Source organism: Carassius gibelio, chromosome B16, assembly GCF_023724105.1.
Source record: "Carassius gibelio isolate Cgi1373 ecotype wild population from Czech Republic chromosome B16, carGib1.2-hapl.c, whole genome shotgun sequence".
Classification (NCBI taxonomy): Eukaryota; Metazoa; Chordata; class Actinopteri; order Cypriniformes; family Cyprinidae; genus Carassius; species Carassius gibelio.
Window position 1 is genome coordinate 12,923,739 of NC_068411.1, and position 23,550 is coordinate 12,947,288.

General features: G+C 37.9%; 1 protein-coding gene across 1 annotated transcript; it reads right to left on the bottom strand.

Moving 5' to 3' along the window:
* Positions 1–619: 619 nt before the first annotated feature.
* On the bottom strand, positions 620–22,494 carry jazf1b (JAZF zinc finger 1b). Its single transcript, XM_052579287.1, has 5 exons — positions 22,296–22,494; positions 9,573–9,645; positions 5,158–5,354; positions 4,472–4,641; positions 620–2,513 (listed from the first exon to the last, which is right to left on the bottom strand). Exons 1-5 carry the CDS (start codon positions 22,408–22,410, stop codon positions 2,337–2,339), a joined length of 732 nt encoding a protein of 243 aa, XP_052435247.1. The 5' UTR covers positions 22,411–22,494; the 3' UTR covers positions 620–2,336.
* Between the last annotated feature and the right edge of the window lie 1,056 nt (positions 22,495–23,550).

The window sequence follows — 23,550 nt, forward strand, 5'->3', positions numbered from 1 at the left end:
ACCAAAACCACATGGTAAGGCTTAATTTCGAGGATTAGCTGTAATTCTTATTATTGGAAAGTCTTGAACATACTACAGTTTTAAATAACTATTGTTAATGAATTTAGGTTTTTGAAGTTGTAACACCAGAATTTTTACTATAAATTTATCACAAAAAACAATATGTGACCATGGACCATTAAACCAGTCATAAGGGTCAAGTTTTTGAAATTGAAATTCTGAATAAATAAGCTTTCCATTGATGTATGGTTTGTTAGGACAGGACGATATATTTGGCCGAGATATAACTACTCAAAAATCTGGAACCTGAGGATGCAAAAACTTATTGAGAAAATCGCCTTTAAAGTTGTCTACATGAAGTTCTTAGCAATGTATATTACTAATCAAAAATTAAGTTTTGATGTATTTATGGTAGAAAATATACAATATATCTAAATGGAATATGATTTTACTTAATATCCTAATGATTTTTGGCATAAAAGAAAAATAGAACATGATCTTACATATATATATATATATATCACTTTCCTCTATCCTTATACTAAAATTGACCATGAAGAAAAAAGGCATTAAAAAAAAAAAAAAAACATCAGAGGCCAATTTAATATTTAAAATCAGGTTTACATTTATGAAGCAGCTTTTTTTATTTATTTTTTTAGTTTTGTTGCAGAAAATGTCACCAGTTCCAAAACAACCCCTGCTGTCTGACTTCATTACATGTAGGAACACTGTTGTCCAGAAACTTAATAAAATATAATTTACAGCACTCACATCTAAATACATCAAGTACACAATATATCAAATACTTCCCTCTGTCCTGGCAGTGTAATACTCTTCCATCTAAACCGATACTGCAGTTCCAACAACATTAACGTCCATGCTGTGATGTCATCATGAGTGCTTGGCAGGCCCTGATCTGGCCGCCATCTCTGGAGGATCTAGCGACTCTTCATTTATACCACCCACAATCCAAAAGCAAATCAAATCAAGCACCTTTCTGATTCAAGGTATGTGTCCACACTTGGATCTCTTTGGGCTGTGACTCTACATCATGCCAGTGACAGGTTAGGGGTATAAAAGTCACACGGATTCATCAGAGACGAGCCAGAATCAGGATGGATACACAATCTGAATAACTTGGCTACACATATACTGTACTGGAATGCTGTGGTGTACCACAACTCAAAGGCAACCAGTTTCAATAATCTCACATCTAACAAGCGCACTGGAGGTATAGTGAAATAATTAATTATTTTCCCTCAGCAAGAAAAAAAAAAAGGAAAGAACTTCAGAAAGAGAGACCTCCAAAGCACCATATTAGTTTTTAGAATTTCGCAACGGACTTGGCAATACAAAATGAGCTGAACAGGTTGGCAGCTGGTCAATACAAAGTGCTTTAGGTTCTTCTCCAGATCGCTGTGGAGTTCTAGAACGGTCCGGCCACAGCGGACCTGGGAAGAGTGTAACAGCCTACTCTAAAATACTATCAGATCAGGATCATGGTTTTGTAATGCTGGTGATTTGTCACCTGAGAGTCATTTGGTGCTAGAACTCAAAACTTTTCTGAGATTAACGTAAATGGTGAAAGCACTACAGAAAACTGCACATCCGTATCAATATCGTCATCTCCTGAATTCGGTTTAAGATATACAAAATAAAATATGGGAATAAAGTATAGAATTAAAATGTATGAAATGTATAGAATATATACACAATCTGTAGCTGTGAATGTTGCTTATACAGGGTAGATAAAGATTCAGACTATTCAAAGCTTTCCTATCTTTTGTTTTTCTCACACAGAGACTCGGGTTCACGAGTCACCTTTCCAAACATACTGTCAGTCTAAGCACCTCGCATCAAAAAATAAAGACGAGGAAAATAAAAAGATTAAGCAAATGTGCAAAAATACAAAACTGTGCACGCTAATAGGATACAAATAAGCAAAGGAAATAATAAAAGCATGCAATTCAAAGTGTAGTGTTTTGATAGAAGGTTGAATCAAATCCTCCTCATGGAGGTACGGAATGATACGCGGATCCGGGAGTCTTCCTTGAGAAAGAGGAATATAAAAAGATTCAAGTTTCCTCCTCATGCGGAGTGGAATGAAAAGGGAGGTGAAGGAGAGTTACTCTTAAAAGAGAAAAGTAGACAAACTGTCCTCCAGACAATTTTTTTTTGGATGTCCTCCAAAAAACCGAGGACAAGATGGGTCAAAGGCAGAGTTGGAGTAATGGACAGCCACAGCTGCTGTCGCGGATGGATGTGGAGGTGTATATACATGTGATGTGTGTGTGTGTGTGTGTGTGCGGGGATGTCGAGGAGGATGTTGGCACTCTCTACTGCTGCATCTTGCGGATGATGTCGGCAGAGACGGGCGGGTGGAAGTTGATGGTGTGGTGTCGAAGCCCCTGAGAGCTTTTGTAGCTTTTACCACACCGGCACTTGAATGGCTTCCGAACGCGGATCTGACTGCGGTGGCCGTTCTTGGCGTGGTACTTAATACCATTCACATTCTGCAGAGAAGAGCGAGAAGCAAGAGAAGCATTGTCCAGGTTAGACAATAACTGACTACACAGGAAAAACGAAAAATAATCACTGCTGCATTTCGTTTCATTTTATATAAAGTTTTTACTGGTTCACGAAAAGAAGTGTGACTGAAATTGAAAATTAAATAATAATATTTTTCATTTATTTATTAAAAAAATGGCACCATTTTGTGCTGTATTTAATGTATTAATATTAAATAACTATCTCTCTCCATACATAGGTTATATTTAATATTAATAAAATAATTAGTGATTATATATTAACCGTTCCTATATAGGAACCCCTGGAGGTGTCACATGATACTATATATATATATATATATATATATATATATATATATATACACATACACACACACACACACACATATACACATATACATATATAAGGTATATATATATATATAGGTGTAAAATGCATTTTTTTCAAATAATTGTTCTTTTGAACTTTTATTATGGTTTCCACATAGATATTAAGTAGTAAAACTGTTTTATTATTGTTATTGTTGTTCAATTATTGTTAATAATACAAAAATGTTTCTTGAGAACCATATTACAGCATATATAATTTATGTATTTTTTTAAGTATCATATGACACTGAAGCTTGGAGTAATGACTGCTGAAAATTCAATTTTGTATCACACAAATATATTACATTAAAAATATTTGAATAAAATTTAAATAACATTTCACAATACTTTTTTTCTTGTATTTTTGTCAAATGTATTCAGCCTTGATTAAAAATAAAAAACAAATGTAACATTTGCATATAGGCTAAGCTAGCAGGCTAACCGGTTAATGCTAGTTGAGCCAAAGTAGTTTGTTGAGCGTTTAGCTCGTAATACATAAGCTAAAAATCTATATTTACACAATCTGTCTGTAATAACAGTTCAGATGGCAAACATCATGAAGTGACTTTTCTAATCAGGAAGTAATATAGTACACATTAAAAGTACTTTTAGCCATTGAAAAAATGTGTACATGATTTTACAATTCACTTATTACAAGTTTTAAATTCCATATTTATCAATAATCTCAAGGCAAACAAAACGATCTGTGCGTAAAAATGCGCTTTAATAATTCCAGACATGAAAAGCATCCAGTGTTGTTTGAAATAATGAGGAAAAGCATCAGCTGCTTGACATCAGTGGAGACCAGGCACCCACTGAACCCAAATAAACCCAAATCAGAGCCACATCTAACAGTACATCTGAACACGCAGAGACACCCTCGTGGCTGTCATCATCCATTTCCTCTCCCTCTTATTCAATGCGGCTCTCAAAGGCTGCACATCATTTATCTCAGCAGCCAGAACCAGATGGCAGTGGAAAATCTCATAAAACGCACAGGCCTTCAGTGGACTGCATGTATGCCTTTAAATGTATGTCAAGCTTCCAGCTCTTAGTGTTAATAAACTCTTTCTGACTGCTAAACAGTGAGAGCCCAGCATTGATTGTTTGATCATATTTGTGCCACTGGTGATTGCTATTGTTTATGGATACAGATGTGTGCTGTAAACCTGCTTTTTGGTGAATGAAATGAAATAGTGAAAAGTAATCAGCTTTAAATAATGCTGCTAATAGATTTGGGGTCTGTAAGAAGAAATTTCGCCTCAGCATCAAATCAGCATATTAGAATGATTTCTGAAGAACCGTGTGACACTGAAGAAAAGTCAGCTGTCCCATAAAAAAATATATATAAAAAAAAAAAAAAAAAAAAAAAATATATATATATATATATATATATATATATATATATATATATATATATATATATATATATATATATATATATATATATTTATTTTTTTTATTTTTTTTTTTTTGCATGCTTTCCATGCTGTCAGGATTTCTCTAGACTTCAAAAATTATTCACAAACCTACAGTAAACAGACAAATGAGAGTAGATATCTAAGTCATTTTACCTTGTATCTCTTTTTGCAGCCAGGCACGGGACATGCGAACGGTTTCTCATCGCCGCCGTTCATGCACATGGAACTGAGGATGGATTCAGAGCTAATGGCACGTTCGGTGGTCCACGACTCGTCGCTGTCAGACTCTTCGTATTCTGCTTCCTCCTCATCATACTCGCTGCCTGAGAGTACAGAACAAATAATCATTCAGTAACTGCTCGTGTTATGACACATCAGACCTTTCAGATAATTAACCACTACACCGCTAGAACAACAAAACAGCCACCGAAGCAGACACACAACAGATTTTAGGACAACTGGTAGAGTTATCTTTCTCACAGTACTGTGCCCAGCCAGCAAAGTTTTTGCGTTTTATGAGAAAGAATCTGGAAGGCATAAGAAGGTCTAAGGGTTTAATGCACAGTAATAGTATGATACAAGCAATTCGGAGACTATTTCGTTTTTGTTCCAAACCCACACAAATAAAATCCTTAAAACATTTAATTGTGGGAGAGAGAGCACATGTTTCTCTAGAGAGGGCCATGGGAAACTGCAGCGATGAAAAAAAAACTCTCAATGTGATTACTGGATTATCTATAACAACAGAACATCAAACACTATGCACTGCAGGGCCAATAGAGTTATTACCAAAATTCATCTTTCTAGGAAACTTAATAAGCGAGCTCCTAAAGAAGTACCTGTGGGGGTGCTGCTCCTGAACGAAGAAGAGGGCGTGATGGGCGGAGTCACAGGCGGGGTCAGGTTGCCGCTGTTGTGGCGAGGGGGCGTGGCCACGCTGTTGCGTGAAAGGCTGCCCGTCAGAGAGAGCGACAGCTTTGGCTGAACTTTCTTCTTCAGAGACTCATGCTCCCGCCGTGCTGCATCTGTCATAAACCTAGAGAGGGAAGTGAACTTTTATTAGATGAAGTTCTTAAACTGATTCACAACAAATTATAGCCAAACTCAAAACAAAGACTTTTTGCCTATTGGGAAGCCGAACATGTAAAGTAACAGTCATAAACTAAAATACTTGAATCCAGCCACACAAACTTCAGTACATTTGCCATCACACTTTCTGAGCAATTAATTTCCTTGACATTTCTAGCTGTATGTTATTACTGGATACAACAACACAAAAAAGTATAAAGACTGCACACACAGGCTTTCCATTCGATTAAATTTACTCACTACAAAAAGCTACCTGATGTTTCTGGGACAAAACAAAATTCCAGGCCTTTATCTGTCCACTGTCGCTGAAAGTAAAATACCTTGATAAGATATAGTCTCTGAGCACAATGTAGCAATGAAAATAAGCTGGTGAAGAAAAAAGCCTGTGGCAACAAAATGAAGTGCATTTGCATTTACAACCTACTGGAAGAACTCAGGTTAATCATCATGTTTTTGCACTAATATATTAATACATTACAATAATGCATTCATTCACCTTTTTTGGGTTCTCAATAAATATATCAGCCAAAAACTTGAGTATTAGGGGTGGAAAGGTGGGCAATGATTTTTTTTTTTGGTGTTGATCATTGTACACCTGTTTAAAAGCTTGCAGTCGGTAGGGATTTTAAGAGATTAATAGTGTTATTAAGATTTCCATTGCAAATAAAACCTTTTTTTTTTTTTTACATTTTCTATTTCACAAAGAATCCTAAAAAAAGTTTCATAGTTTCCACAAAAAATAAACAGCATCAACATTGATGAGAAGACCGTACTGGCATATTATGTAAATATAATATTTCCCAATATTACCATGTACAAGAGCATAATGTTTTTTATGTATTTTTGATCAAATAAATGCAGCCTTGTTGAGCATCAGAGGCTTTTTTCAACAACATAAAAAAAAAAATTGTAAAACTTGGTTGTGTATAGTGGTCGACCAATATATCGCCAAGGCCGAAACGTGGGCATTTTTCAAATATTGGCATTGGTCGAGAAGTTTTTCTGCTAGGCCGATGTGTTTGAGGAGGGACTTTTATTTTGATGCCACTGAGAAAGGCAGTGACTGAGCAGTGAGTACACAGAGCTCACACTCTCCCTAAGGTTCACTGTCGCTACTTCTGTCTAATAGTGATAGAAGTCGGCCTAATAATCAGAACGGTTAAACAAAGGAATTAATGTATACAAAAAGTATTAAAACGATTGCTTTTATATTATTAGTAACAGAAAGGCAAACATTATAATACTTTCTCGTTTGCCGTCAGCATTAAGCAAATACGAATTTATATAATTTAAACAAATCTTTGAATGGCTAATGAACATTTAATTTCACAAACCTTGCTAACTTAGTCGAATCCAGATGTGAGATCTTGTGAAGTGTGCATTTTTAACCATCATGATTGCGTGTTCTCTGCCTGACGGTCGGTCCGTGTGAACTGAATGCTTTACACTTTAAACTTTTTTTTTATTATGCTGTGCTTTATGCATTTTCCCACTGTAATTTTATCTGTGTGCTGTATGTAAAATGAGTGTTACCCTGGCTTTATTTGAAAAATATGATTCTCGATGCCCACAAACTTCCCAGAATACTGAATGCCCTGTTGGTTACAGTGTTTACTTCCTTTTTAATTATATTTATATTAAATATTTATGTATTTGTAAAAATTCTTTGTCATCTGAAGTATGTTTATTTTACACATTTATTTTTTTCATCCATTTCCAAATGATTTAAAGTTTCTTAAATATTAATAAAAAATTATAATAATTATATCGGCTTCATATTGACTATTGGCCACCCTGCTTTCCAAGATATCGGCAACGGTCGACCACTAGTAGTGTACATGTATCAAATAGTAGGTTAAAGCTGGTTCAACTTTATTAAACATGTCTCAAGACACCTGTGTTTTGTTCCTTACTATTAGTTGCACTCCATTTATGTCCTGTGAATACATCCCCCAATTCTCTCCAAACAAGAGTGATGTGCATGTACAACTAATGTCCCAAATTGAACAATTGTAATTTGTAACCATGTCTCTAAAATAACTCAAATACCATGCCAAACTGCTACTAGTTCCTGGAATACAAATGAACCATCTGTTATAAGTCTATCATGATTCAACTGCTTCAGTGAGGTCTTAGCCACCTTACAAAAATACATTCACTCCAACATAATTTGTTGTATTATAAAACTGTCAGTAAATGTATGTAATAAAGCACACATGCTCACAAAGACATTATTAAAGCTGGTGTGGAATTAACAGATTACCAGCAGAAGCCAAATAAAGCAGTAAGAGATGGACAAAAGTGTCTCCTCTTTGTTACACAAAAATATCCATCAACATTAGGCCTATTAAAGCTTTTTAACACTGAAACTGCTTTCTGTCTCTTAGCTCAGAGTATTCCTACACAAACTACATTCAGACTGAAATTGAGTGTATATGATGATTTGGGTGCTGGTTTGAAGTTAATTACAGCTTCATAAACTAACCAGATCCCTAAGAGGATGTAGAGGAGGACTTGACCATACAGTGTTTCTCACAACCAGTATGATTTCAGAAGTGGACATTCAACTGCCTTGCTCTCAGTTGTTGAAACCCTTAGACTGGCAAGAGCGGATTCCAAATCTTCAATTCTCATCTTGCTGGATCTGTCTGCTGCTTTTGACTTGGTTAACCACCAGATCCTCCTGACAACCCTACTGGAAAAGGGCATCTCAGGAACCTCACTCCAGTGGTTTGAGTCTCATCTCTCAGATAGGTCCTTCAAGGTATCTTAGAGAGGTGAGGTGTCAAAGTTGCAACATACTGTTGATATACATAAAAATGTATATCTTGAATGCACTGTAATTCGCTTTGGATAAAAGCATCTGCTAAATGTAATTTATTATATATATTTTCTGGGGTGCCTCATGGCTCTGTTCTTGGACCACTTCTCCTCTCTGTCTACATGACATCACTACGTTATGTCATTCAGAAACATGGCTTTTCATACCACTGCTATGCTGATGACACTCAACTCTATTCCATCCGGGTGAACCGATGATATCTGCTTGCTTCTCAGCTTGTCTAACAGACATTTCTTGCCGGATGAAGGACCATCACCTTTAACTCAACTTTGCCAAGACAGAACTACTTGTGGTTCCATCAAATATATTGTTTTATCACAATTTCACCATTGATTTAGACACATCAACCATAACCCCTCCTAACCTTGGAGTTATGACTGATCATCAGCGGACTTTCTCATACAACATCCGATCCTGCAGATTTGCTTTATTCAACATCAAGAAGATCAGGGCCTTTCTTTCGGGACATGCTTCACAATTCTTTGTTCGAGCTCTTGTTCTGTCCAGGATGGACTACTGCACTGGTCTCTTGGCAGGTCTTCCAGCCAGTTTTATCATCAAACCTTTACAATTAATCCAGAACGAGGCAGCAAGATACATTTTTAACGAGCCGAAAAAAATGCACGTCACACCTCTGGTTATCAATTTGCACTGGCTACCAATAGCTGCTTGCATTAAAATTAAAGGAATCAATGTTTGCCTACAAAATCACAACTGGATCTGCACCCCTTTACATAAATTCATTACTTCAGACTTATGTGAAAAAAATACTATGGATGTCAACAGGGACCAGAAACGCACATTGGTTACACACATTCTTCAAAAAAGCATAAGAAAGAAACTCACAGGTATGAAACAATCTGAGGGTGAATAAACGATGACAGAATTGTCATTTTTGGTGAACTATCCCTTTAATGTTTACCATGCCATATTGTTATGTTTTATCTGTATGTTTGCATTTTGTTTTTAATACATGGTGGTGGAAAGCCAAAAGCAGTTTACATTGTGGACAATAAAGAAAACTAAAAAAATTAATTTGACATCTACCAAAAAGGACACCTTCTTTGACGCTTAACAGTAAAAAGGAGTGTTAAATTCATATTATCATTTTTTTTGAGTAAATGCTGTAGAATATACAATGATTTTTATTCATAAAATAAATAAACAATACACAGTACATTCACAAACATATTGATGACATAGATCTCTCTCTCTCTCTCTCTCTCTCTATACAATAAATAAAAACATTTGTAAATAATACCACAAAATCAAAAATCATAATTAGATTTTATGGTGTGAAAAATTATCTCATGACTCATGTACCTGTTAACGTAGCTGAGGGCAACATATGTGGGCTGCTGCAGTTCCTGTTTCTCCAACACGCGAGGATCTGTATCTAAACAAAACAGAGAGATGAATAATTCACTGACTGACAAAAGCCCCACCACAACACACCACAAAAGAACAACCAAGAGCACTTTGAGGCTTTAAGGGTTTCTGTAGTATAACAATAAACTCTAAACAACATTCACAAAAAGAATATATAGCTAAAACTCTTCGGGTGACAGCAGTGTTGTTTACCTGTTTAAAACTGTGTCACCCCAGAGAGTCATTTAGTGGCATTAGAGTCAGTGAGTTTGTGGAAGCTTACGTGTCATTGCCAGAGTGAAGCAATTACTTTATTGTTAAAGTCATTGACTTTCAAACTCAATACTAGATTCTGCCACACAACAAATCCACAATCACTTGCAGATGGCAATTAACTCCATTAATCAAGTTTTTTTTCATTAAACTCTACTTAGTGGCAGAATAAATCCGCACTTCTGCATGGGAGAGAGATCGGACTGGGCTATGAAGAGCGTATCCAATAGCTGTTTGGTAAAACTTGAGACAGCCATTTGGTTAGTGTCACACCACACCACACTGAACGAGCTCTCTGCCATTCCTCCCAGATGTGCTCATTTTCTAAGCAGGGCCACCCAGATCACCCTCCAACTGGATCCAATGCCCGCACGCCAGGGCAAAGATGGTTTTATGTCTGGTTTTTAGTTGTGCATATTAAAGAGTCGACTTCAAAAATAAAGATATCTGTTTTGGGGCTGTTCTGTCAAAACTGCTTCTGCTTCTATGTGGTCAATGCTGTCACGAAGCTGCACCACTGTGGACTACGCTGCCACCTTGTGGCGAATGTAGATATACATACATTTAATATATAATATGTATATATATATATATATATATATATATATATATATATATATATATATATATATATATATATATATATATATATATACACACACACTCACACACACACACACACACTTTTTTCCTAAATTACAGACATAATCATTCAAGGTTGAGTTAGTTTGTTCACTTGCTGTTATTTTAGAATCTATTCGAACACAAACTAGCTAAAATGTCTCTAAACAGCATCTCAGTGCCTGAAAGCGCACAAATCTGCTTAATGTCCCAGCAACTGTAACGTCCCTTCTGTGGTTGGCGTTGCCCGCATACCAGCAGCTATGCCAGGGTAATAGTTTTCAGATGCCTGTCTCTCCGGGCATTCTCCAGCACCATTAACACGAGCAATGCCAAAACACAGTTTCATCTAATGAGCCTCCCTTCTGCACCCCCCTGTGATGCATCTCAGTGCCTCTTTTTATGCCTCTGCTGTGAGTAAACACATTTCTTTCTGCCCCATTTAACCTGAAACACATTTGTCTCAGCTCTTCGAAACCACGTGTCACTCCACGTGTCAGAACTGTGATTCTGGCCAGCGTGGCATCATCACACACTCACTCCGGCTTGGCCACCTTGTAATTACGCAGGCATGCAGATGCTGCCACCTGGTTGTTACACCGTGACGACGCCAAACAGGCAATTCCGAACTATTTTTTACTACATTTTGCCGAATTGGTGGGCAAAGACCAGTTCACACGTTAGGGGTAGAAGGGTACATCTACGGCCACCAGGGCTTATTGGGCATGCGTACATTAATATTGCATCATTTTTGTTACACTGAACAACAATAATTCGTGTATTTGCATTAATGTGAGGGGGAGGTTTAGGGTTGGGGTAGATGTAGACCAGTGTTCTCTAACTAAATTCCTGAGCCACAACTCAGCAGAGTTTAGCTCCAAATCACAACTGCTTGGAAATTTCTAGTGATCCTGAAGAGCTTTATAAGCTGGATCAAGTGTGTTTGATTATGATTGGAGCTAAACTGTGCAGAGCTGTGGCCCCCCAAGTACTGAGTCTGAGACCAATGGTGTAGACATTAATAAAACAGAATGTTAAAGATAGCTAAATTAATTGTTATTTTATGACAAGATTTTTAATCACTTCCGGCGGTAGCTGTATCCTTTCTAGCCACAGCTCTGTTCACACAAACACAAATTACTTTCACATGCAATGTGTCTGTTCAGACCAATGCGGAAATAACGGTGGGGCTGAATGAACATGCAGTTTCAGTCTCTGACAGTAGGTGGCGCTTATGTAATAACAGAAATACAGCGTTATGGAAGACTAATCAGTCTTCTATTGATCACACATCTTGAAGCATGATACAGATTTGCAGTTCACCAAATGTTGGAACTAGCGAAATTTGCACAAAGGTGTAGTTCGCGAAATTTGCACAAAGGTGTAGTTCCCGTTCACGAATAGTAATTTAAGAGTATGTTTTCTCATGAGACTGAATCGTGATGACATTGGAAAAAACATAACTTCATTTAACAATTGTGTATTAATTTGTTCAATGTGAAACATTCAAAAAAATACTTTTTTTTTTAAGTAACCAGAAAGGTCCATCCCTAAACATAACCATCCCTGAGGCGTAAGCAGATCATATGAAAAGGTACAAATAACATTGTTCCAATTAGATTGCACTGATTTTTTAGAGACAATGGTGTTATATGAAGCATTATGGGGTTGGTTTCAGTTACCATTTGAACGCTGGGCTTCATGAAGGGCAGGTAGGATGCAGGCGTGTCGTTCCATGTCGGTTTATTGTTTAAAGCTTTCAACTCGGCCTGCACCTCAGCTAAAGTGTTTCATTAGCATTGATTTAACTACTGCGAGAAAGACCCCACACCTTTCTGCCAAACACACACACACAAAAGATGCATTAGGCACCACACTGTTCCTTTGCCAAGAAAAAGGAGTTTTGTATGTGTGCATTTGACCCGTGCAAGGGAAAAGCCCCAGAAGAAGAGCTGCATATAGTCACACACACATGGATCAATCCACACACACACTCCGTAAATCACACACAGAATTGCCCGGGCTCCTTAGGGCCTTAAGTCACTAATGGGCCCCAGAGCTGCTGCCTACCAGGACCCCATTACAGGGAGAGGTGGTCCACAAGTACACAAACAGGTGGTCTACCATGGTGGTCTCTCTCTCTCGCACACACACACACACACAGGCACATTATTTCGCTACTGCTCAAGACCTAGGAAGACTTTCAGTTTGAAGAGATAAAGCAAAGGGTAAGCAGAATATCCTAATAACAGACAGATATAGGTGAGTGGTTTGATCAATGACGCTAACAATTATCTGCATTATCTTTGTTTACATTTCAAAATCTGCTGACATTTTTGTCCAAGTATTTTTTACATTTTACTGAATTGAAGAATTTTTTCAAAAATGAAAAGTCTGCTAATCCTTTAATAATCATCATATCATTTCAAACATGTTTGACTTACTTTCTTCTGTGGAACATAGAAGATATTCTGAAGAATGTTGATAACCAAGACATTTAGTTTGTTTAAAAAATGTATGATTTTACTGAAGTAAAAAGTGAAGAAAAAATACAGTATTACATATTACATATATATCTGCATATAAATATTATATTACGGTCATTTTGGTCACCTTGCTCTCTAGATATTGGTACTGGTCATTAAAAACTATTAAAACTATTACTTTTACAACTATTAAAAAATTCTAAAGATTACCAGCAAAATATGCATTTTGAACATGACAAGCAGTATGATTTATTGATGCAGAGATATTAAAATTCTGCTTGATAACAATGCAGGGATAATTATTTGCATGTTTTGGCTGATAACCGAAACAGACCATTGCAATTTAAAACCATTTTGTTTAAACATTAACTAAAATAAACAAACCATTTCAAAAACTTTTCAGTAGTAATATGTAGAGTTGTTCCGATTCCGATACTAGTATCGGAAATATCTCCGATACCACAACAAATTCTGGCATCGGCATCGGCGAGTACATGAACCCATATACCGATCCGATACCATTTTCTTAAAAAAGACCTAGTTATGACCGCAAGCTTTGCCTAACCGCTGCACGGTTCTTCTTCGCTGCTCAAAATGCATTGAAAACACAGGAAGTTGTGCTGTGTTGCCACAAGCAACCCCTGTTTAGAGCAGCGAAGAAGAAATGAAAACGCGTTAGCAGCCCTTATCTATATATGACTGGATCACTCATCACATTCTAAACTGCCAAAACACAGTGAAGCCGCTACTATATTATAGATCAGTGGTTAGCAGTATGTCTCTGTAGTACCGGTAGTTACAGACTCTCGAGTATATTCAGTACCGGCAGCTGCGTTCAGTCGCTTCCGTGTAAGTCAAAGCGCAGGGCTCCAGACAGTAGCCGAATATATACTAGTGTCTGTGAATATTAAACTGCAAAATACTATTTAAATATTACTCCCGCAAAATCTACATCTCTGTGGGTGACTGGCACAGATGCGCGAGAGCTCGCTGTTTTGTAGTCTCTGCTGTGTGTCATGAGGACACGAACGCATAAACCGTCACTTCATGAGAATTTACCGTTTCATTTGAGAATACTGTCATATCATAAACACAGACACTCAAAGATCTTCATGGCAGCCCATTAAAATAAATGTTTGGTTTACATGAGTAAATTGACAATATATAAAGCTACTGTTGTAGCCTACAGTAATAATAATACGTCTCTATAATAATAATAATTATGCCTAGATGGTTGCTTGTTTTTTACTTGTTTTGTTGTAAAGAGATTATCTGATTAATAGATCTTTTTTGTTGCAGTTTTTTTATACAGTTATATTGTAAAACTTAAATACCTTTTTTAGTTTGCGGTGTTAGATTTTTGGCTGCATTTGAAGTTCTTTTTTGCATAAGAAAATAAATAATACTGTCAAATTCATGTTAGATAATAAAAATACTGTAATAAATACAGTAGTTCACCATGTATTTGTTCATGTTTTATTGAGGGATCTGTCTGAAGCACACCATAAAAAAATTCTAGCAATTTACACAGGGCTAGTAGTATATACAGCTGTATATACAGATATACACCCAGGTATCGGATCAGTACTCGGTATCGGCCGATACCCTGAGCCCAGGTATCGGAATCGGTATCGGGAAGAGAAAAAGGGTATCGGAACATCTCTAGTAATATGGATTTTTAGTTTGGGTTTTGCATGAGATTAACAGTTATATCATGTGAATGAATGTTAGATGACATTAAACGCAAAAATAATAAGCATGCATAATAACATTTCCAATATTGACACATAAATTGAAAAATCCAAAGTGGAGAATTTATAAGGTACCAATATATCATGCATCCTGTGTGATTTAGTGCATGAAACTGATACCACATTTCAGATCCACACTGCTATCGAGTGTGTAGTTGTGTGAATGTGTGTTTGTGTCGTCTTGCACTGGCTGCATTTTTCAGCCCAGCTGGAGATCTAGTCATTACTCTGTATTCTCTACACACGCACTGTTTGTTCCCCAGCCACAATCCTCATTTTACTCTACCAGACACATTAGGGTAAAAAAAACCTCCACCTACTCAAAGCATTATGGGAAACCATGTTTTCGATATTGTGATATATTTACACCAGGCAGAGTGGATGCACCCTATGTGGCTAAAAGAGGATCATTATTCCCTTCAAAAAACTGTGGAGAAAGAAGTCACGCTGGATTACATCAGCAAAAACACTCCAGGATCCAAACCGCACTAGTAGCTGCTGCTATGTAACCTCTTGTCATTCAGAAGATACAACATTTAGCTGCTCCTTTGAGCATGGGTGGTCTTGTACAAGTGAACATCACAACACACACATCCAAAACACACAGACACACACATTCTAAATCAGTGGCAGCCCCCTGCCACGAGTAATCCAGGTAATATCAGCTCTTCCTGTCATTAGCTGGCCTACACTGGGTTTGGATGGAGGGCTGGGAGGGAACGGGGTGTTGGTTTGAGGTAATTAGGTCCACCAGGTGCAGCTCTGGGGGCACCAGTCACTGCTCAAATTTATTATTTCCGTTGAATTTTTTTTTCCATGCCATTCCAGGAGCCCTCAATGTGGTGTAGCTCAGAGGTTCATTGTTCAGAGGCCTGTAGAGCTGGCATCTTGAAAGCAGAGGACCTCTGCAGGGTTATTACAGTTAACTAAAACCATTAAAAATAAATATGAACTTAAAATAAGGAAAAACTTGTATTTTCATGTTTAACAAAGTACTAAAATAACTACAAATAGAACAAAATAAGAATGATCAAAAAAATCTAAAAATCTAAAATAAAAACTGGACCTCTATCCAAAACGGTGGAGATAAAAAAAAAACCCACATATTTTTAAAACCAGAATAAATAATAATAAAACAAAGCACATGCTTTTTTTCAGCACATGGCGTAAACTGTATTTTTTATGACAGTCTCCAAACACCAGGAGGATTTAAGCTAGCTAAACACTGTAGTTGCAACTAGAATAATTCTGTAAGCTGTAACCCATTCGCCTCCCTAAATCATCTCAACGTCATATTAACACTTTTAATGTGAAACCCTCGGAGGCCGCGACCTGCCAGTTTTAAATTCACAATTTTAAGAGCTGGAAGTCGAAAAAGCATCGCATAAATTGTCACATCCAGCGAGAGTCTCGGAGGGATCTTTTGGTTGCTTACAGAACCCACACGGCTGAAGTACAAACAGTAAAAGGTTCAGACACACCCTCTTTCCTTGTATTTACATTGTTGCCATCGTAATACCTATAACAATCAAACCCTAGAGAGCGTTTTAACCACAAACTCGAATTTGCTTGAAGATGGAGGAAAATTCAAGGTGATAAAATATTACAACCTTAAAACTTCACAAGCTCATTTGCTGTAAGCAATGAGGCCTATCGGTAACATTTCTCCACCCGACCTCGCAAATCTCTGTTCTGGTAGCATGCCATCGCCCCCTATTGGTCACAGGAGCATCTGTCAATGAACCCACCTCACCCGGTAGAATGTGAGCTTTGTTTAGCCAGCCGTTAATTAAAGCAGAGAATGTTTTTAGCAGCAGGTCCCCAGATGAAGAGGAAGAGAGGCCAAAATCACCCATCCCACTTTGTAATTAGACTTGTTTCAGGCCTATGTGGGGCCATGCCAGATTTCACACCTCGCCAGGAGCAGGGCTGTGGGTGAGGGAGGGGTTCCATGGGACACTAATTGCCTCATTACTGCGCAATAAGTCACTTTAGCCAAACTCTCCTTTAGGTAACACCCCGGACACATGCGAGATGTGCGATCAGAGAGCAGAAGAGCGATTAAAACAAGCTCAGCTCAGGTCAGCTGCCTGGAATTGATCAACCTCCATCTCATCCAATCAGAGAATGGGCCACCACAAAGTGTTGACACATTTAGTTTAGATGTAAACATGATGGTCCTGAGGGCAATTTAACCTGGTACATAAATCCTATGGTGAAAATAAGCTAAACAAAGGCAGGCAGCCTAAGGCTATCAGTTTTCAGAATGACAGGTTTAAGAGTGCTAAGTGGAACGGCAATGTTTTTCTAGGTCATTTTATTTGGTTTGAGTGGGGCTCTTGTGTGTTGCCATTGTGGCAATTTTGTATAGCCTGCTCTCAAACATTTAGCCACAGCAATACCACAGCACACATACACACACACAAATGCAAAACAGCCATAGTGGAATTTAAAAGGGCTAAGCAGTAATTTTTTGCTAGTTAAAAAAGCTTTACACTCAAAGGAGTGAACACTTTTGGGAAATATCGTAAACATTTTGTCCATTCACATGCATCAGTTTTCTATCAAATCTTGTTTTCTCTCTCTCTACATCGCCCCTCACTGGGGCTGCCATGTTGACATCACAATACCAGCTGTGTTATAAAATTTACAGTTACTATACTACTAATAGTATGAATTGTCAGTTATAAGTTAATGAAGAAACTTCATTCCTCCAGGCCAACAAGTCTCAGTATAAATTCCTATTCAAATGAATAACTGCCAGATAAACTTAAGCCAAAATTTACCGGCTGCATCTGAAAGCTTATACAGCTAACTTGTTGCCTTGCTGACTTCAAACAATAGCTGCTTTCACACAGTAATACCAGTAAATTGCTATAAAATTACCGAAATGCACCATGAATACATTAATACATCAAATACAAATTAAATGTCATCATTTGTTAATATGGATGTTTGTTGATGTTCTCATTTTTTTGTAAGATGTCCACATTTATGCAGCTGCTTTTGGGCCAGAGACATCATTTAAGATGACTTCAAATGGAAAGTGAAAATGACGTGACATACAGCCAAGTATGGTCACCCATACTCAGAATTTGCACTCTGCATTTAACCCATCCAAAGTACATACGTACGTACGCATGGAGCAGTGGGTAGACAATTATGTTGCGGCGCCCAGGGAGCAGTTGGGGTTTTGGTGCCTTGCTCAAGGGGACCCGAGACTAGAACCCAGAACTTTAAGATTAGGAGTCAAACTCTCTAACCACTAGGCCATGACATCCCCCTACAGTTAAAAAACATCTCAGCATTTCAGAATGACGCAAGCGCACCAGGTCATGTGAAAAGAACCAACTCAATCAGCTTCGAGAATAAATCTTGTAGCAGAGTTACAGCAAGGGTTTTTCGGTGGTGGAAATCCATTACTGAAATGTCCTTGTTGTAACGAAGATCGCAGCTGATGGATGCTTAGCAACGACAGATGCCTCAGGAGTGCAACTGCCTGAGCGCTTTGGAAAGAAGGGCGCATGCGTGTGTGTGTGTGTGTGTGTGTGTGAGTGAACTCACTGGACGCGTTGGCACACGCAACTACACGCCTAAAGACATATTTAGCTGAGCAAGCCAAATGAAGCGAGCGAAAAGTAGGCCCATTCCGAGAGAAAGGGCAACAAAGTTACTTGCAAAATATGCTATGCGGTATTAAAATAAAGCAGTAGTGCAAGTACAATGCTGTATCACTTGAGACGCAAACATCAAAAAGCAAATGAAAGGCACTTCCCAAAGCTGGTCTCTCTAGCGAGACGTTATCTCTTTATTCCCGGGACATCTGAGCCATCGGAGACAGTGTTTTCTACCACGGCTGTCCACAGGCTGCGCTCCAGACTAACCCCACATCATGACATTTTTATTTTTAATTTATAAAAATTGAAAAAAGAAATTATTGCGGCCAAAAAAATGTATGAGCTGTATTTTTATTATTGTGCGATTAATTGATTTATCAACTATCGCGACAGGCCTACTTGTAACTTATCATCCCGGTAAAATCTCGTTTCGCGTTCACAGAGAGCACATTACTGGTAATGTTACAACTTCTCATACCGTTAAATTGCCAGAATGAATTTACAGGTATTTTTAAAAGAATCCAGTTCACAAATGATCTCTTAACTGTAATCCACCGGTAATTTTCCAGTAGGGCTGCAAATTAAATTGCAAAGGCAATGGATCGCAATTAGGCAGAAGCTGTGATTGTCATGCATTTGCCTATTGCTGCAGCTAAATACAGATTTAACTGCTTTTATTGATTCAATGTGACCACGGTGATATATGGTTTATCTGTGTTCTTATTATTATAATTTTCAACATAATAAAGTATATCTGTAATTAAATGTAATTAAACAAAATAAAATGATAAGAATACAATTAAATATGGTGTGCCTTAATTATTCTCTGTAAGAAGCCACATCATCTCACAGAAGGAATTATTTCAAACACTTGACTGGCGTTATGAAGTGATTTTGGACTAAAAAAATGTTATTAGATGTGGTATTTTCACGGGCTTTCAGATGGAGCACCCTTTACCACATGACAGAATCAGATGTCATTATCGCAAACGATTTCATAATCCTAAAATTATATCATCTGCGATTAAGAATGCGATTTTGCATAGCTTGTCAGAGAACTAAGGCTGTTTGTAGTAAATGCTGCTCCACCTGAAATCAGGTGATAAAGACTTACTACTAATCACAGAACTGGAATTTGACAAAATGTGCATGACAATCGCGATTAATGGCGTTCAATTAATCATGCAGCCCTATTTACCAGTAAAGACTTAATGTGTGAAAGGAGCTAATATCTTTGTGGGAAGATCGCAGATTATACCCAAAATAAATGTCGGCATCCATCTAAAAAGCTCTTTGAACAGAGACATTAAAATGCAGATAAATCAACTTTCAGTGCAACGCTCATTGCCTTCCATTGTCAATTCCGCTCATTCCTGTTGAGTGTCCTCAATCTGGCAACTCGTGCAAGTGCAAATTTTGAGTAGAAGGGGGCAGGAGAAACCACTCTCATATATTTCGAATGTGGACTGCAGTACTCTTTTTTTTTTTTATCGCTAGCTGTCATATTACATACTGCAACTTTAAAATTAACAGGAATGTTGGGGCACTTACCAGCTGGTGGCACCTTAGGCAACCACCTAGGCTGTATATGCCTAGAAACAGCTCCGATCTCTAGGTAAAACATCCAATCACTTTGTGATTCCACTTCAGAATAATACCACACAACTGATCATAGGGTGCATGAACCCAAATCACTGATTGGGCCTAGTAGATGCAATAAAAATAATATATAGAAGTGGAAAGGTGAATATAATTTGTGCAACTGCACACTTTTGTCTTTAGAACTAGGTCAGCTGCAGATGATTTAAAAGATTATGCAATGTTTAGTATGCAAAATTTACCCTCACTGTATCTTCAGTATGATCTTTATGACCTACATGTAAAATGTCTAATTTGAATTTCGCTTTGTCTCTAGAAATCAGGTTTCTTCTTACAAATTCACTCCATGCAGGCTCTTGCCAGAGTATATATTGGATATGTAGTCCAACGGTGTTAAATTACATCAGCAGAGTCCAGATCCAGCCCCCATTGACTGAGATATCCATCAGCACTATAGAGACCGAATCAGTGGCCGTAATGAAAAAGATATCACAAGAGCATTTTGATTATGACAGATAGGTATGTAACATACTTTTTCAGCTGTGCTCAAAGTAAACCTGCATTCAGTTTCATGCTATGCTTACATTTTTGGACTTCTCTGTCATCTTGTGTTGTCAACTTTTGCTACGTTTCTGTGTCCAACAGCCAAAAAAAAATGAGAAAGCACTATTGATTTGCAAAACTGTAACCACACATTTCATTTATTACACATATACAAGAACACATCCATACATTTATTTCTACATTAACATAGCCTTAACACTAATAGTGATTCAGTGGAACAATACAGGCTATAAAGGGCCTTGACCCTATGCATCTGTTCTACTGGATAAGTTCTGCAGGCTGGGACTCATAAGTATTTCTGACCCCAGTGCGATCCCTGCTCCAGAATGACAGCAAATCAGACCCTGACAGGCACCAGTGCAACCTTATGACCTACATCTGCACTTATAAATAATACAAACCACTACGAAGTAAGGTAAAAATGTGCCTTAATTTAACCACCTGTGATCAAAGATACGAGTGCAAGACAGTGTAGGAGACAAGAACTCAGCAGTAAAACAATTGTTGTTGTTTTTTTTTTTTTGCTTGGAAATGGATTTATGATATAACACAGTACATTATAGAAGACGATTTATGCTTAAATTGTGAAATTGTGACCTCTTTATTTGATTTCTATACAAAGTACCATTCAGGTATATAATATTTTTATTCATTAAGGATGCATTAAATTGACTAAAAGTGACTTTTATAAAGTTACAAAAAATTATATTTCAAATAAATGCAGTTATTTTGAACTTTCAACTTAAATAATCCTGGGGAAATGTATTTAATAACTGCAACTTTATATCTCACTTTACTGCAACTTTATTTCTTATACATTTTACTATTTCCTATAGCATGACTATCTTTTGATTACAAACTTTTATCTCGTAATGTAAATATTTCATGTAACTGTGACTTTGTTTTTCTAATTGCAACTTTATGTCTCATAATTTCAAGTGTGTATTTTACAGTGGTGTTACATAAATCTTTATTTCTCATTATTATTATTAGTAGTAGTTGTAGTATTGTATCTTACAATGTGACTTATTTTAACCTTTAAAACGACTACTTTTTTTTTTTTTTATTCCAAGAAAACTTTGATATCTTTGTGATAAGACATTTGAGATCTAATGGCTCTGAAATTCAAGCCACCATAGTGTCATATTTCATACAGGACATTGTGTAATAGTGGATTAATGCATACAAACCATAGGCCTACTCATTATTCAGTAAGTGAACACCTACTTGCATAGTCATCTGATCCCAGTGCATTTGTGCATTTAGTCGTTTAGCTTAATAATGCATTTCTGGCATGAACATTGCTTATTATTATGACGCATAATGGCCATCCACACGTAACCGTTACCTTCAACCATACTAAGGAAGCTCTTATGCTGCATTAGTTAACAAGCATTTAATCACTTTTGTATGGAATTTAATCCTTATAATTCATGCATTTCGTGTTTATAAGCTGCTCTGAGCTGGTGAGATTGACACATCTCCACGAAGCTCCGCGTCTGCGGGCCTTGCGCAGAAAATAACATTCCCACTGTAGCACTAACGCTTGTGTTTACGCGTTCAGAAGATAACGTTATATTAGTTTGAAGCGGTTTAACGACGCCCGAACGTGTTCATATTTTGTGCTATCGACACCTAAAATCGTCCCGTAATCGAGCAAAACTCACCGAAGTCCCATCACTTCATACCTAGCAACAGCGCCGCTGCGATGCAGGAAGTGGAGCGCGAGCTGCAGCGGCACAAGTGTGCTACCGCGAGCGCACTTACCGATGTGATTACCCTCGATGTGCACGATGAGCTCGGCCAGCGACTCGAAGTGCAGCCCGCAGCCCCCGAACTGGCAAATGTTGGAGAAGAAGGAGGCAGCGGCGATGCCTGTCATGGTCTTTGCTACATTGAGGAGCAGCAGCACGGCTCGAGCGGAAAGGAGATAGCGCGCGCGCACGCACGCACGCACGCACGCACCGTCAGACAGACAGCGGCGGCAGCAGCTGGAGCAGCGCAGCACGAGAGAGAAAGAGAGGAGGACCCAACGCGTAATAATGTATTGTGATTGGGAAATAATGTCAAATTGCACAGTATAACTATATAGAATTTATTTTCTCACCTAATGAGTGGAAATAAAAACTTATTTGCTAAGCCCTAGCTATGCCCTGGTGTGACATCATATAGGTGGGCGGGGCAGGCATCAAACAGGAAGTTGACCGTGAAATGCATTAACTAATGTTCCCTTTCATAGGTCTCTTCAATGCTGTGTTGACATCACTGTATGGGAATACCTTTCAGTGTGAAGAATGTCTGAAGCCCTATATCATCCCGCCAAGTTGCCAACCCTATTGGCCAAATAGCGCTTGGCGCCGGCCTACACATGCATACGCATACCCACATAGCAAATGTCTTCTGGCCCAGATCCGGGCCACACAATGACTTTTCCCTCAGCCCAAGTACCGCAAAGAATGACTGCCCGGAAGTGGCCCAGAACTGGATTAAAGACTCGGGCCACACATGGGCCATAACCGGCCCGAATCTCAGCAAAACAGGTTTTATTATTGGTGCCAATTCTCAGCCTTAAGTAAACCAGAATCCCCAAATCTGAGCCACTCCTGAGCCTTATATAGCCCAGACCCATCCCAGACAGCAAAGCAGTGTCGGCCCAGATCCGGTCAGAATGGATTTCATGCAGGCCAGATGTGGGCCAGATCTGGGCCGACACTATGCTGTCTGGGAATTTTAATTTTTCAGATTATTACCTTGTATATTATTAAGATCACAATTATTGATTTTGTGACATGCTTTAATGTGCACACAATCTATGCCAATAAAGTACATTAAACTGAATAGAAAATCAAACTTAAAACCCACACATCATGTAACTGTGCAATAAAAAAACATATTGCATTGGTTTTTCTATTTATTTTTATAAAGAGCAAATCAACCAATAAAGAGTGAGTGTGTAAAGTATACAGTCTAAAAGAGAAATGAGGGAGATATCATCTCTGCTGGGAAAAGGGGCTATAGGAGT

Coding starts and splice junctions, on each gene's coding strand:
- jazf1b (XM_052579287.1), bottom strand. CDS start 22,410: ATGACAGGCATCGCCGCTGCCTCCTTCTTCTCCAACATTTGCCAGTTC. Junction 9,646..22,295: donor CATCGAGGGTAATCACATCG/GTAAGTGCGCTC, acceptor TGTTTTGTTTAG/ATACAGATCCTCGCGTGTTG. Junction 4,642..5,157: donor CAGGAGCAGCACCCCCACAG/GTACTTCTTTAG, acceptor CTGTACTCTCAG/GCAGCGAGTATGATGAGGAG.